The following is a 12,259-nucleotide window of genomic DNA, read 5'->3' as shown; positions in this document are numbered from 1 at the left end:
CCGACGAAGAAATCTTATTCAGATGCAAGGTTATCTTTAAGGATTTTATCCGTTTGGTTGAAGATTATCTCACGGCTATAGATAGCATCTAAAGATCTATTATTCGTTTTGAAATCAATACGAGTAAATTAGATCCATTGATTGGCAAAGTATACTTGGAAAGTTTTATTTATGGAAACCTAGATCCTGATTGTATGGGCAAGCTAAATTGGTGGGCTATCTTCACATTCCTTAAGTAACTCAAGATCTCCCTAATTGATTCTTTCCAACGAGTAGATTAGAAAAACTCCTTTGGAAGGTGCCATATGATATGAAAGCATGGAGGAGTATATAAGGAAGATGCTCTAGTTATTCGAGTGTGTGCGTGATAGATAAATTCCAAAATCTGAAGTTCCTTGTTCTTTGCTGATTCATTTGTTGAGCGAATATTTGTACTCAAAAGAGTGTCTTAGACATTTGTGAGGCCTTGAGAAAGTGTGCAAAGTATCTACACTGTGGAATCAAGACGTGATACTATAACAACTCTTGTGATTCTTAGTGAAATCCAGCCGGTGGGCTGTCAGTGCGAGAGAGTGGATGTAGGCTTGGATTAAGCCAAACCACTATAAATCTTATGTTCTTATTCTCTTTCTTGAACTCTTTTATCTTGCTCGTAAATCTATTTAAATTGTTAGAGTCTGATCTTCTCTGCAAAGTCTATTTTCATCCAGATTCAGGTTAAAAGTAAAGTCTTATACTATATTTTGAAAAAGTTGTTTGTGCACCTATTCACCCCCCTCTAAGTGCTCGTACTAGCACTATCAACTGTATCCATCCAAAATCTACATCGAAGACTGATGTCTCTCATTCCGAAGCAAAACTAATGTATGCCATCAATGCTGGCCACAAATTCTCTCTGCTTCACACCATCCTGTTTCATATGTACAGGATAGTGGTAAAAGACAAAGGACAACTTCCTTATTCTACTATTATCACGCGCCTTTTTAGACATTTTAAAATCCAATTCTTACATCTTTGTGTTTGACAAACATTACTCCAATGGTGATTGGATTTAAAATGGTCACCAAGATGCGTTTGAAAGAGCTTAACAGGGTGTTGGAGCGCATGAAGGAGAAGTCTTATGTCAAAACAAAACAGGACTCTGCAGCGGCCAAAAGGAAAGGTAAGGAGCCCATGGATGCTCCAGCAAAGAAGAAGAGAACTCTCATCTTGCAAGATGAAGAAGATGAGGACGAGATGACTCTTTCAGCCTTAAGGAACTTGAAAAGTTTTGTCAGCTTTCGCAAGACTAGAGAAGAGACTGAGAGAAGAGATGAAGAAAGAAGAGGAGAAGAAGAAGGAAGAAGAAGGAAGAGGAGAAGAAGTAGAGGAAGATGAAGGAAGAAGAGAAGGAGAGGCAAAAGAGGCTCGAGATGACTCTTTTAAGCCTACATTGGTTGTATCTTTGTCAAGCAACTCGAAATGACAAGGAGTGGAACTGCTGGTGAGAAAGCAAGAGAAAAACATCACTCTCTTGCTGAAGTAGAACAGAAAAAAAAAAATCTATTTCTCCTCCTAAAAGCACACAAACAGTGGGAGCTCCGGAAAACGAGGTATTTCTTTGCCTATTCTCACTAGCAATGTTAGTCGATCTGAAGCAAATCCAGAGAATGTGTATGCTTCTCACCATTCAGAACCAGAATTTGCAACGTTCACTCCAAGTCACAATTGACAAACTATTGAAGATCCCTCCATTCTCAAAGCCCCCGAAACAGATTCGGCTAGACCCAAGTGCTTCATTAACTCATTCAGCGGACTTTTCACGGATAATGGATGTTCTACTGGATTTAAAGAAGGGTCAATATGGTATGAACTATGATATAAAAGATCTCAAAAAGGCTTTCTTGGCTACTTCAGTTTCATTGCAAGATCAGTTACTTACCTTAAAGACTCAAGTGCAAGATCATATGAAGGGTGAAGATTTCCAGCAACTGAAGGAGACTATTGAGAAGCTTGAGAAGACAATGAGCTCTATGGGGGAATTCCAGCTTGTTTGCTTGCCAAAACAGCCATGATTTTCACATCTCTCTTTTCACTCAACGTTTTTATTATTCTCCACTTTTTGCTATTGACAAAAAGGGGGAGAAGTTTGATACAGATTTGACTTTGGTTTGGATTATTTTACCTTTGGACTTATTTTTGTTTGGTTGTGGATTGGACCGTTTGACTTTAGACTGTTTGATTTGATCTTTTGATGCTTGCAGTAACTTAGGACGTGACAATGATTATGGAATGATAGTTATTTTGCAAGACTAACATGTTTTCTATGGTTGCAAAACCATTACTATCCATATTCTAATCTACTTATCTTTTATGAGATATCTTGTTTTGCTTAAGTGTTGTTTTGCAGGACAAAAGTTTTTAAATCTGTAGAAAAGTTTTATCACCATAAAAAATGGAGAGATTGTTGAAGAAAACTCTCTTGTTATTTTGAAGTTAGCAAAACGTTTCCATCAGTATAGTCTAAAGACTACAAGACTCAACTGTTAAATTCTGATGAACTCCAGTTTCTGTCGTCAAAGTCTGAAGGCCGCAAAACTCAAGACTTAAAGTCAACCCACGCTAACAGTTTCTAGACTAACGAAGAGAAGACTTATCTAGATGCGAGTTTATCTTTAAGGATCCGGTTTGTACGGTTTATAGAAGATCTTACGGCTGGAGATAGCATATCGAGATCAATTATTCTTATTGGAATCAATTCGGATAATCAAGATTTGATGAAAAACGAAGTATACTTGCAAGGTTCTACTTATGGAAACCTAAATCATGATTGTATGGGCGGCGGGATTGGTGGGCTATCATCACATTCCTTAAATAACTCAAGATCTCCTTAATTGATTCTATCCAACGGGTAGATTGAAAGAACTCCTTTGGAAAGTGCCAACAATTATAAAGGCATGAAGGAGTATATAAGGAAGGCGCTCAAGTTATTCGAGTGTGTGCGTAAAAAAAAAATATTCCAAAGTCTGAAGCTCTTAGTTCTTTGCTATTTCAATTATTGAGCTTAAGTTGTACTCAAAAGAGGGATCAAAAATGATTTCCTAGTCAACGAGAAATAATTTCCTACCAAAACTTAAATTCAAGAAAACGATTTCCTCTTTGGACTAGCCGGAAAATGTTTTCCAAAATGTTTTCCTAGTCTTAGGGTCATTGATTGATGAAAAGGTTATTCTTATAAAAATAATTTCTTTCTCTTTCTTTCTTTCTTTTTCTTCCACCTTCTTTCTTAGCCGACGGCAACCGGTGCCAGTGAGCTTGAGACTTGGCCGTTCCAGGCAAGCCCAAGCTCGCCAACCAAAGCTCTATCGAGGTTGATGAGCTCGCAACTCGCTAGATGCAAGTGAGCCCAAACTCACGGCCCACCCAATTCAAGCAAGCTCAAGCTCACTAGTCTAAGTTCCATTGCTTGCCAGCAAGCTCGCTGCTTTGCACGATCCCAGCAAGGCGAAGCTTGCCTATGGCTATAATCGGCTAGTAGCAAGGGAGGAAGGGAGAAAAAGAAAAGGAAAAGGAAAATAGAAAAAAAAAAATTAAGAGTAATTAAAATTCCATTTGTTTAAAGAAAATAAAATAATTAAAAAAATCATTTTTTTAATTCAAACTTCTTGGGCATGAAATAAAGTCATCATATAGAAATTATTTCCCAATAATATCCAAACAACAGAAAATATTTTCAATCATATATTATCAAATAAAGGAAAATCAACGGTATTCCTAAAAATGTTTTACTAAAAAGCATTTTCTTATATCATTGAATTTTCCATGAAAAAACTACTCTTGAAGCATTGTGTTTATCACCAAGAATTGAACTGCAATAGGAGGCATCTAAACCTGCAGGACAAAGGAACTAGATGATTGATACCGTTATACACGCGAAGGAAGACACGGACATTGCTGATAAGCATACAGTCATCAGCTCGTATAGATTTGTTAGGCTATATAATAAAAAACAATAAAGTTTTCACTTTTAAACAGTAAATGGGTTCTAAAGCAATGCAACCTAACTTAGAAATCACAAATTTTGGTCCAAGCTAACCCCAGAAGTAGAAGTGTTGCTCTTTACTTGCTCTCTTTGATTTGTTTTTTTATTTTTTTCCGTAATTTTGGGACAAGTACGCGGCAAGAGAACACATCTACTATCGACTCGTGCAGTTCCTCGTCATTGTACTAGGAGCACCTGCGCTAGTTGCATTGGTGAAGTTTTGGCAGCTCAAGCTAATGGAGATTTTCACCAGTTTGTTGACGTTGATCCCCATCGAATGGGGCCTCATGTCGATAGCGCAAGTTCTTCGACCGATTTTGAAGCCCACTCAAATCTGGGCCAGGGTTGTTTCTTTAGCTCGTCTTTACGTTATAACGGTTGGAGTGATTGTTATGGTTGCGATAGCTGTGTTATCTTGGACGCCAAGGTCAATGTACATACAGATTTTGTTTAATGGAAAAGAACTATATTACATATTTCTATACAATTTATGGACTATATTGAATATGCACAAAAGTTCATAGATTACATTTGACAAATTAAAAATTCATGAATTACATTATACATTGAGTTAAAGTACATTAATCACATTGAACAAATTAAAAGTTCAAAAACCAAAGTGTAAAAACTGTTTGTGTTATAATGTCAAATATATATATGGAGGTGGTCCAATTGAGCTGTACAAGAATTTTTTAATGCCTATCCTTTATTTTTTATTTTTTTTCTTGACTTGTTTTTATCATATCTAACCCAAAGTAAAATTAACTAATCCTATTTGGATGACTTCTTTTTTTTTTTTTTTTTTTTTTTCACTTTTTGTAACTTTTGCAACATTACGCTCTTGACTTTTATTAATGTGTAATTTTGTACTTCATTGTCCATAATTTTTCGAAACATAAACAGTTTTTCTTGTTTCAAGAAAGGATTTAGAGATTAATTCTAAGTAGAAACTACAAGTGCGAAAAGTTATCACAAACTATATAGGCTACAATATTTGATCCCTAACAATTACACTAGGCAACAAATAATTAGGAGGTAACGATTCTCGTCGGCCTCCCTTTGATCCATTGTTATTAATTTGTTTATTCTTTTCAAAAATATTTTAACACTCTATGCTTTCAATTTGATTGGGTGGAATGCCACATAATGCGTGGGCATATAAATATTGCTCTACCTTTGCCCACCCTTGGGACTTAGCTTAATGCATTTTCCTTCGTAGATTTCTAGACAATTATGGGTCTTTAGAAAAAAGAAAAAAAGAAAAGAAAAGAATGTTTAGCAAATTCCTATAATGTCCCACGAGTGTCAGTACTCTTTATATTTCTAAAATCTATCTTAAAACTTTGGTCGAGCATTTCAATTGTCCTACAATTACTTTGGTCTCCTTGTTTTGTGATGTAATTTTTACTTAACTTAAATACTTTTACATAGTAAGATCATACCTAATATAATTTTGATAATTTACGTGCCTTCTTTGAAGAGTGATAAAGTTAAAAGTATCCATGCGTGTATTAATAAAGAAAAAAAAATGCCTCAATAGCTTGTGAAATAAAATTGCGTTTTGTATGTTAACTAATGCAAAATTGTTTCAGCAAAACCAAATCAATATAAAACTAGGGAGTTCTTGAGTCCCCCAATGCAGACTCACTCTTTCCTTACCTTCCGGACAGAAAAACATAGGAATACGAAACTGATATTTAAATTTTCATTTGCTAAGACCATATGAATAAATAAGTCATCCATTGTTTTTAGGCCGTTCTTTTCGTTTTTGGTTAATGGGCAATCGGTTATAAATTTGATGTGAAAAGTAATTTAGTTTGCATGAAAATAAATCTAAGGGAGAAGAAACAGGTCCACACGACGTTGAAAAAAGCTGCCTCGCTTCCTCGTTTTCTTCTCCTGGAAGAAGCGGCGATGCCTCGGCCAGTCGATCCGGCGGCTCGTCCGGTCGAGCAGCCGGCGCCTTTTGCTCTCCATTGCGTCGCCGGGGAAGAGCGTCGATCGAATCCACACCGATCGGGAGCTTTCGGCGCATTCCGAATGGGGAGCGTCGGAGAGATCGAGGCGGCGGCGCGGTGGGTCGGGACGTCGAGGAGTGCAAGACGACGCTGAGTTGGGCGGTGCGGAACTTCTCCGGGAAGCGGATTTGCTTGCTCCACGTGCGGCAGCCGACGAGTGACTTTTTGCCTCCGCGATTTTTGTGGTGGGATGGATTGATTGATTCGCGAGCGGCTTTTTATTGTGATTAGCTCCTTCGTTTTGCGTGTGCACTGGAGACTGAATCGATTGATCGCAATTTCTTCCTGAATTTTCATTTCTCCGTCGAGCAACAAGGCTTGGATTATTCGGAATACGTGTTCCAATTCGTTCATTTCGCTTACGTTTATGGCGTAGACTGAAGTAGATTGAAATTGCTTGATTCTAGTAGTTTTCCGGTCGATCTCTTTTCTGTTTGGCAGTGAGGTGTTCGGTTCACAGAACTCGACTAGATTCCTTCAGTGTTAGTCAACAAATAGACAGAAGATTTGCCTTCAATGTGTGTGTAACTCATTTGTATATCTGTAAACTAGCTTTATGGCTCGGATTCGTCAGCATATGTTCTTTTGGTTAATATTTCTATGGCATTCAAAATCTGCCATCATTTTGGGTCCATTCACAACTTCAATCGACAACGCATTTTTTAATCTCATTTTCATGGGATTATAACCTTCCCTGAGTGCGATGTTTTCGCAATTATGTCCGCGTTGTTTTATGTGCAGAAAACATGGAGTTTGCTGCCAATAAACCAAAACAGTGTGCAGTTTACCATTTGCACGAAGCTGAGATGCAGAAAATGCCTGAAGTTCTCAATGAGTACCTTGTGTTTCTTGCGCAGGCAGGAGTGGTAATATCTTCTCATTCTTGCTGATTTGCTTGATCTAAATTTCTGACATTAATATGAGAATTTAAGATAGCTTGCTTCATAATTATATGATTCAAATTCTTCAAGTAGCTCCAAACAAGAGGATATCTCAAAGAAACTGAAGAAACTTTGCGGTGCTAGAACTCTTTATATTAAAAAAATTCCATAATGCGCGGTGTTAGAGACAGCTCATGATATAAAGACAGCCCAATTGTCCATAATTAAGAGAGTGGCTCATTCACGCAGGTAGACTCAGATAAAGTTTGGATTGAGATGGACAGCATTGAGAAGGGAATCCTAGAAAGTATTTCTCGATACAATATTAGATGGCTTGTGATGGGAGCAGCAGCTGATAATGACAATTCCAAGTAAGCCAAATTGTGTCATTTATTCGTGTTACTGGTGCTGTTAAGTAGGGATGTTTTAGTTTACATAGTTGCAGTTATATACTTAATTAGCATGAACTTACGAATTTTGTAATTACAGAAGTCTTTATGTATCTCAAGAGGTTCCTCATGCTGGTAGAAAGCTTTTACCGTATTGGTCGAGGCTTGATGCTACTATTCTCTAAATAATCTGTAAACAGTGACTTCTATGTTTGTCAGTTTTTCTGGTACTTGAAAATTTAAAAAGGAAGCTTCATTGTAGTGTGAAGAGTGGTAAAGTTAACTTCTCTGGCAGCTAGAAAAATTCTTTTTTATTCATCGATATCTTTTCCAACATTGTCTCCTCAGATATATTTTGGTTTATAGCTGGTCAAGTGCAGAGAGTTACTTATGTTTCTTTAAGCTGAAGAAAGCTTAAGAGTTACTTACGGTTGCCTAACGAAGGAAAGTTACATAAAGTCATTGGCGCACATAACTTCAGTGAATGGAAAAGGGCAACATTATTATTGACTATATAGTTGTCTAATTATTGACATTCTCCTAGTATTACATGCTACTCATGAAACAAATTCTTACACGAGGATTGATGGGTTCTTATTTCTGGCATGTGATTAATTTACAGAGGTCAAATTTGCTGAAAGTGCACTAATTTGACCAGGTTGGACTCCAGAAAAGCAGTATTTGTTTGCCAGAATGCACCGGATTTCTCTCAGATTTAATTCATTTGCAAGGGTTGCCTCATATACACAAAGTAAGTTGGTCATCAGGGCACTGGTGAATGTTACATGTATGAAAGCTTATAAATTCTGCTTTATCTGGTGCAGCGCTTAATTCTTTTGAAAGTGATAATTGGGTCACTGCTTTTTCTGAAACTGGTTGCACTTTATTTATATCTAAATTTTTCTTGTATACTTTACCATTAGAACTCCATCCATTGTACTTTTTCATGGCATCTGACTTCAGACATCGGCACCAGGCAGCCAGAATGCTTGAAATCAGAACGTCCAACTTTTAAGAAAAAATCTCTTGATCGGCTCATGAATCCAGAATGCAGGATCTTTCAGCGATCAAGATCTGGGGAGATCAGCATTAAACAATTGGGTAGGAGTTTTAGCAGATTGGAATTGTTTGATGGGTACATCGATAAGAGCGAAGATGACAGAGGACCAGCACTGAGTAGGCTCAGGTCACAGTGTTTAGAACATCCAGCTAGCACATCAAAATTGTCTTTGCTTGGATGTGAGGTGAGATCATCCAAAATCTTTGTCATGTCTCATCTTTTCAACTAGCATGTCTGTGTCTGTGCTGTCTAGATGGACCACTATATTCCTTCCCAAACTCATATTAAGAATTGAAATAGCAGAGTCTGCAGAATGTGATAATACATTTTCTTGGTTGTCTGAACATGATGTTTTTGCATGCGAAGGATTTGAATTTTGTGACATCTGACAAATGGTGATTTATTATAACCCTTCTATTTTTGGCAATTAATGTTCATCCCCTGCTTATATGGGCATCAATCCATAAACTATGCAATTAAAATTTCTTGGGAAAATTATCGTGTTGGTAGATCATAATTTACTTGTCGATTTCTCAGAACAAGAAAATTCAAGGGCAAGCCGCTGGAGACCTCTTTTGTAGATTGGAACAGGCAATCGTGGATGATAAGAGTTCCAGGCGACAAGAGTTTGAGGAGGCAGTGAGGCAATGGATGGAGGAAGACAATGCACTGGATACTAAAATGAAGGCAATCTCTCTCTCTCTCTCTCTCTGTGCATCCGGTACTTTTCCCTTTTGATTTGCTCAAGATTTGCTGATGGTTTTAAGCTCTTGCACCTATGTGTCTGCTAAAGAAGATAAATGAAGAATTCAGCTTACTTAGCTCACAGCTTTGTTTCCCTCGAGAAATTTTATCATCAGCTACCGGCTTACTTAACAGCCTTCTTAAAGATCTAGGAACTTTGTTGATTAATTCTGCATCACATCACATCCCAATGCAGGCCCTGTTAGTGGAAATTTTATATAATAAGGAGGTGAATGATAGAAAAGGAGTTGGAGAAAATGCTGGGAAGCAAAAGACAAGAATTGGATATGGTGAAAAGCCAGTGCCATGAGACAACAAGAGAACTCCTAACAGTTCAGGAACAGAACTCCATACTTGAGAAACAAGTTGGAGAATCCAAGTTGGTGGTGAAGAGCTGGAGGAGAAGATCCTATCAGCTGTAGAACTCTTGATAACTTTCAAGGAGAGATGAGACAAACTACGTGTAGAGCATCAAGATGCCCTGAAAAATGTAAGAGATCTGAGGAGATCAGTACAAGTTAGAACTCCAAGCTTGCGTGGCCCATGGATCCTCTCCTTTTCTTTTGCCAAGATCATTGAGGCAACGCACAATTTTGACCCATCCCAAAGGATTGGAGAAGGAAAATATGGAACCGTTTATAAAGGCCTGCTTTGACATGTACATGTCGCCATAAGGATTCTGCCCTCTTTTGGTTCTGCAGGAACAGTGGATTTCGAAACGTGTGGTACATTGATCGCATCAACAACTATTATCTATTTCCTTTTTGGAAAAAAAGAAAAGAGTATTTAAACCTGAAATTTTGCACTAATACTGATTTTATATTATGCTTCTTGATTCAACTGCAGGTCGAGGTGTTAAGGAGGCATCCAAATTTTGTCACACTTATCGGAGCATGTCCAGAATCTCAGTCACTCGTATACGAATACCTAAAAGCAGGCAGCCTTGAAGAATGCCTTTCGTGCAAAGGCAAAACAAACTGCCCCACTTCCGTGGAAAGTTCGAACCCAAATTGCCACTGATATTTGCTCTGCACTTGTCTACCTTCACTCCCATAAGCCTCCAATTATTCATGGGAATTTAAAATCCTCCAAACTCCTCCTCAATGCCAATTTTCTTGCCAAAGTTGGCAACCTTGGCATCTATTGCTTAGTTCCCAAGTATGAAAATTCTAACATTGCTAAATCAGATTCTGAGGTCACTTCACTTTACAAGGATCCAGAATTTTTAGTGAGTGGACAGCTTACTCCTGAATTAGATTCGGTATTCTTTTGGAATCATCTTGTTACAGCTTGTTACTGGAAGATCAGCTTTAAATACTGTGAAAGACGTGAAATGTGCACTAGATAAGGGAAATTTCGATAAAGTAGTCGATTTTTCAGCTGGGGACTGGCCACTCAATCAAGCCAAATGGTTGGCTCAATTGGGCTTGAGGTGCTGTGAACAGAACAAGCTGGACTGCCCAGACCTTGTATCGGAAATTTCCAGCGTGATCGAGTCAATAAGGACTTTGTCTATGGAATCAGCTTCGAGTTCTTGTTCGAAGGAGCCTGGCAAGGTGCCTGCTCATTTTGTCTGTCCCATTTTACAGGTAAAGGATTCAGTTCTCTCTCTTACATACATTTAGTCATGGAGCAGCTCAGCTCTTGTTCCATTTGCATCCAGTTTACAGGGTACAGTGACTCATTTAGGCAGAGAAGCTAGAATTTTCAATTGCACAGGGTGAGAGAAACGCAGAAGTCCAACTACTCTCTATCTGGTCATGATACCTAATTTGCCATGTTGTTGGGTATAGTAATTGGGGCTTTTATGAGTTCAATCATTGTAATAAAATGGCGTATGCATTAAACATCAGTACATATCTTTGTGAATTTCCGAGTGATGGGTTCTCCATGGGTTTTCAGGAAGCCATGAAAAATCCACTTATAGTGGCGGATGGAATTACATACGAAGCAGAAGTGATACAAGGATGGTTGCAAAGCGGTCACAACACTTCCCCGATGACCAATCTCAAGTTGGGGCACAGCAACTTAGTCCCGAAGCCCTCCTCCATGTAATTCCAGTATGGCAAGAGCTGCTGTAAAATCTTTCCTCCCTTCATGTACATCTACTTGTCTACCCAAAATATTCTCATATGATCCCTCGAGCCTCGATGCCAATTAGTTATACTGATTTGCATATAAATCCTTGCTGTAAAGAACAAAGAATTGTTTTAGTTCCACCAATGGGATAGTTATTTTCCTCCTGTTAATGAGTTTTCATTGGGAATTGCTGTCATTTATACGTTGATCTCGTGGACTATGGCTTAGGACAGCTAATTTCGAACTTCATATCCACTTCGTAGTACAATCAAAGAGCCAGTAGAGGCATTTAACACAGACGCTTTGTTGTAGGATATCTCTGTTACTACAGCATCACATTTGTGTCAGGCGTGGCAGAGACGAGCAAAGATATGGATGAGGAGTGCGAGCTGCAGCCCCTTTTGAAATCTGTTATATCCCTTTTTAGTCTAAAGGCTGCAATAGAAGCTCATGTTTTCTAGAAAAAGAACAGCAAAATAAATTCCCTCTCAGCGGCAATGTTCTTCCAAGTACATCTCCTTGAACGTTATCGCGATTTTTCTCTTTTTTCTTGTACCTCCTAGCAATGTCATTCATATATTGGTTAATATTACTTGATACATTAGCTGAATAATGAGTGCACCAAACATACCTGGAAGCAATAATGACAATGGTTAAACAAAAGCATCATCATCATCATTCCCGTAACGAACATTAGGCACATACATGCTAATGATGCATTAGACTATTTAATGTGCAGCACCGTGATTTGGAATGCGCTGGGATGGAGAGGGGAAGGCGGCAACTTTCTCTAACCTAACTTTATCATTATGCAAAATATGGATGCGCTTTTCATTTCTGTCTAAAAATCATGAAAACGTAAGAAGTCCTCTCGGTTAATTTTGGATAAAATTCTTCATCCATAATTTCTAAATGAAATCCATTTTATTAGTATTCTCGAATTGCCATTTAATTAATTGATTTTTTTTTTGTTTGCTCAAGGGATAATGATCCCGACGTCATTTACTTGTGCAAGATAAAATGTTAGATTGTAAGGCCATGCATTTGTCAGCGGATAATGGGGTCTA

General features: G+C 38.0%; 1 protein-coding gene across 6 annotated transcripts; it reads left to right on the top strand.

Annotated features, from left to right (window-relative positions):
- Nucleotides 1–5,841: 5,841 nt before the first annotated feature.
- On the top strand, nucleotides 5,842–11,392 carry LOC120294702. Of its 6 annotated transcripts, none has more exons than XM_039315120.1 (8): nucleotides 5,843–6,196; nucleotides 6,781–6,905; nucleotides 7,170–7,291; nucleotides 7,968–8,060; nucleotides 8,273–8,553; nucleotides 8,907–9,052; nucleotides 9,960–10,702; nucleotides 11,016–11,392. In XM_039315120.1, exons 3-7 carry the CDS (start codon nucleotides 7,279–7,281, stop codon nucleotides 9,970–9,972), a joined length of 546 nt encoding a protein of 181 aa, XP_039171054.1. In that variant the 5' UTR covers nucleotides 5,843–6,196; nucleotides 6,781–6,905; nucleotides 7,170–7,278; the 3' UTR covers nucleotides 9,973–10,702; nucleotides 11,016–11,392. The 6 variants fall into 6 exon arrangements, 5 of the variants coding, with proteins under 5 accessions (XP_039171061.1, XP_039171054.1, XP_039171050.1 ...); XM_039315116.1 differs by having other exon boundaries at nucleotides 5,843–6,224; XM_039315127.1 differs by having other exon boundaries at nucleotides 5,842–6,905; nucleotides 11,068–11,392.
- Nucleotides 11,393–12,259: the final 867 nt, after the last annotated feature.

Source organism: Eucalyptus grandis, chromosome 1 (genome assembly GCF_016545825.1).
Source record: "Eucalyptus grandis isolate ANBG69807.140 chromosome 1, ASM1654582v1, whole genome shotgun sequence".
Classification (NCBI taxonomy): domain Eukaryota; kingdom Viridiplantae; phylum Streptophyta; class Magnoliopsida; order Myrtales; family Myrtaceae; genus Eucalyptus; species Eucalyptus grandis.
The sequence above is the reverse complement of the archived record's forward strand: the minus strand, read 5'-3'. Positions and strand labels throughout refer to the sequence as shown.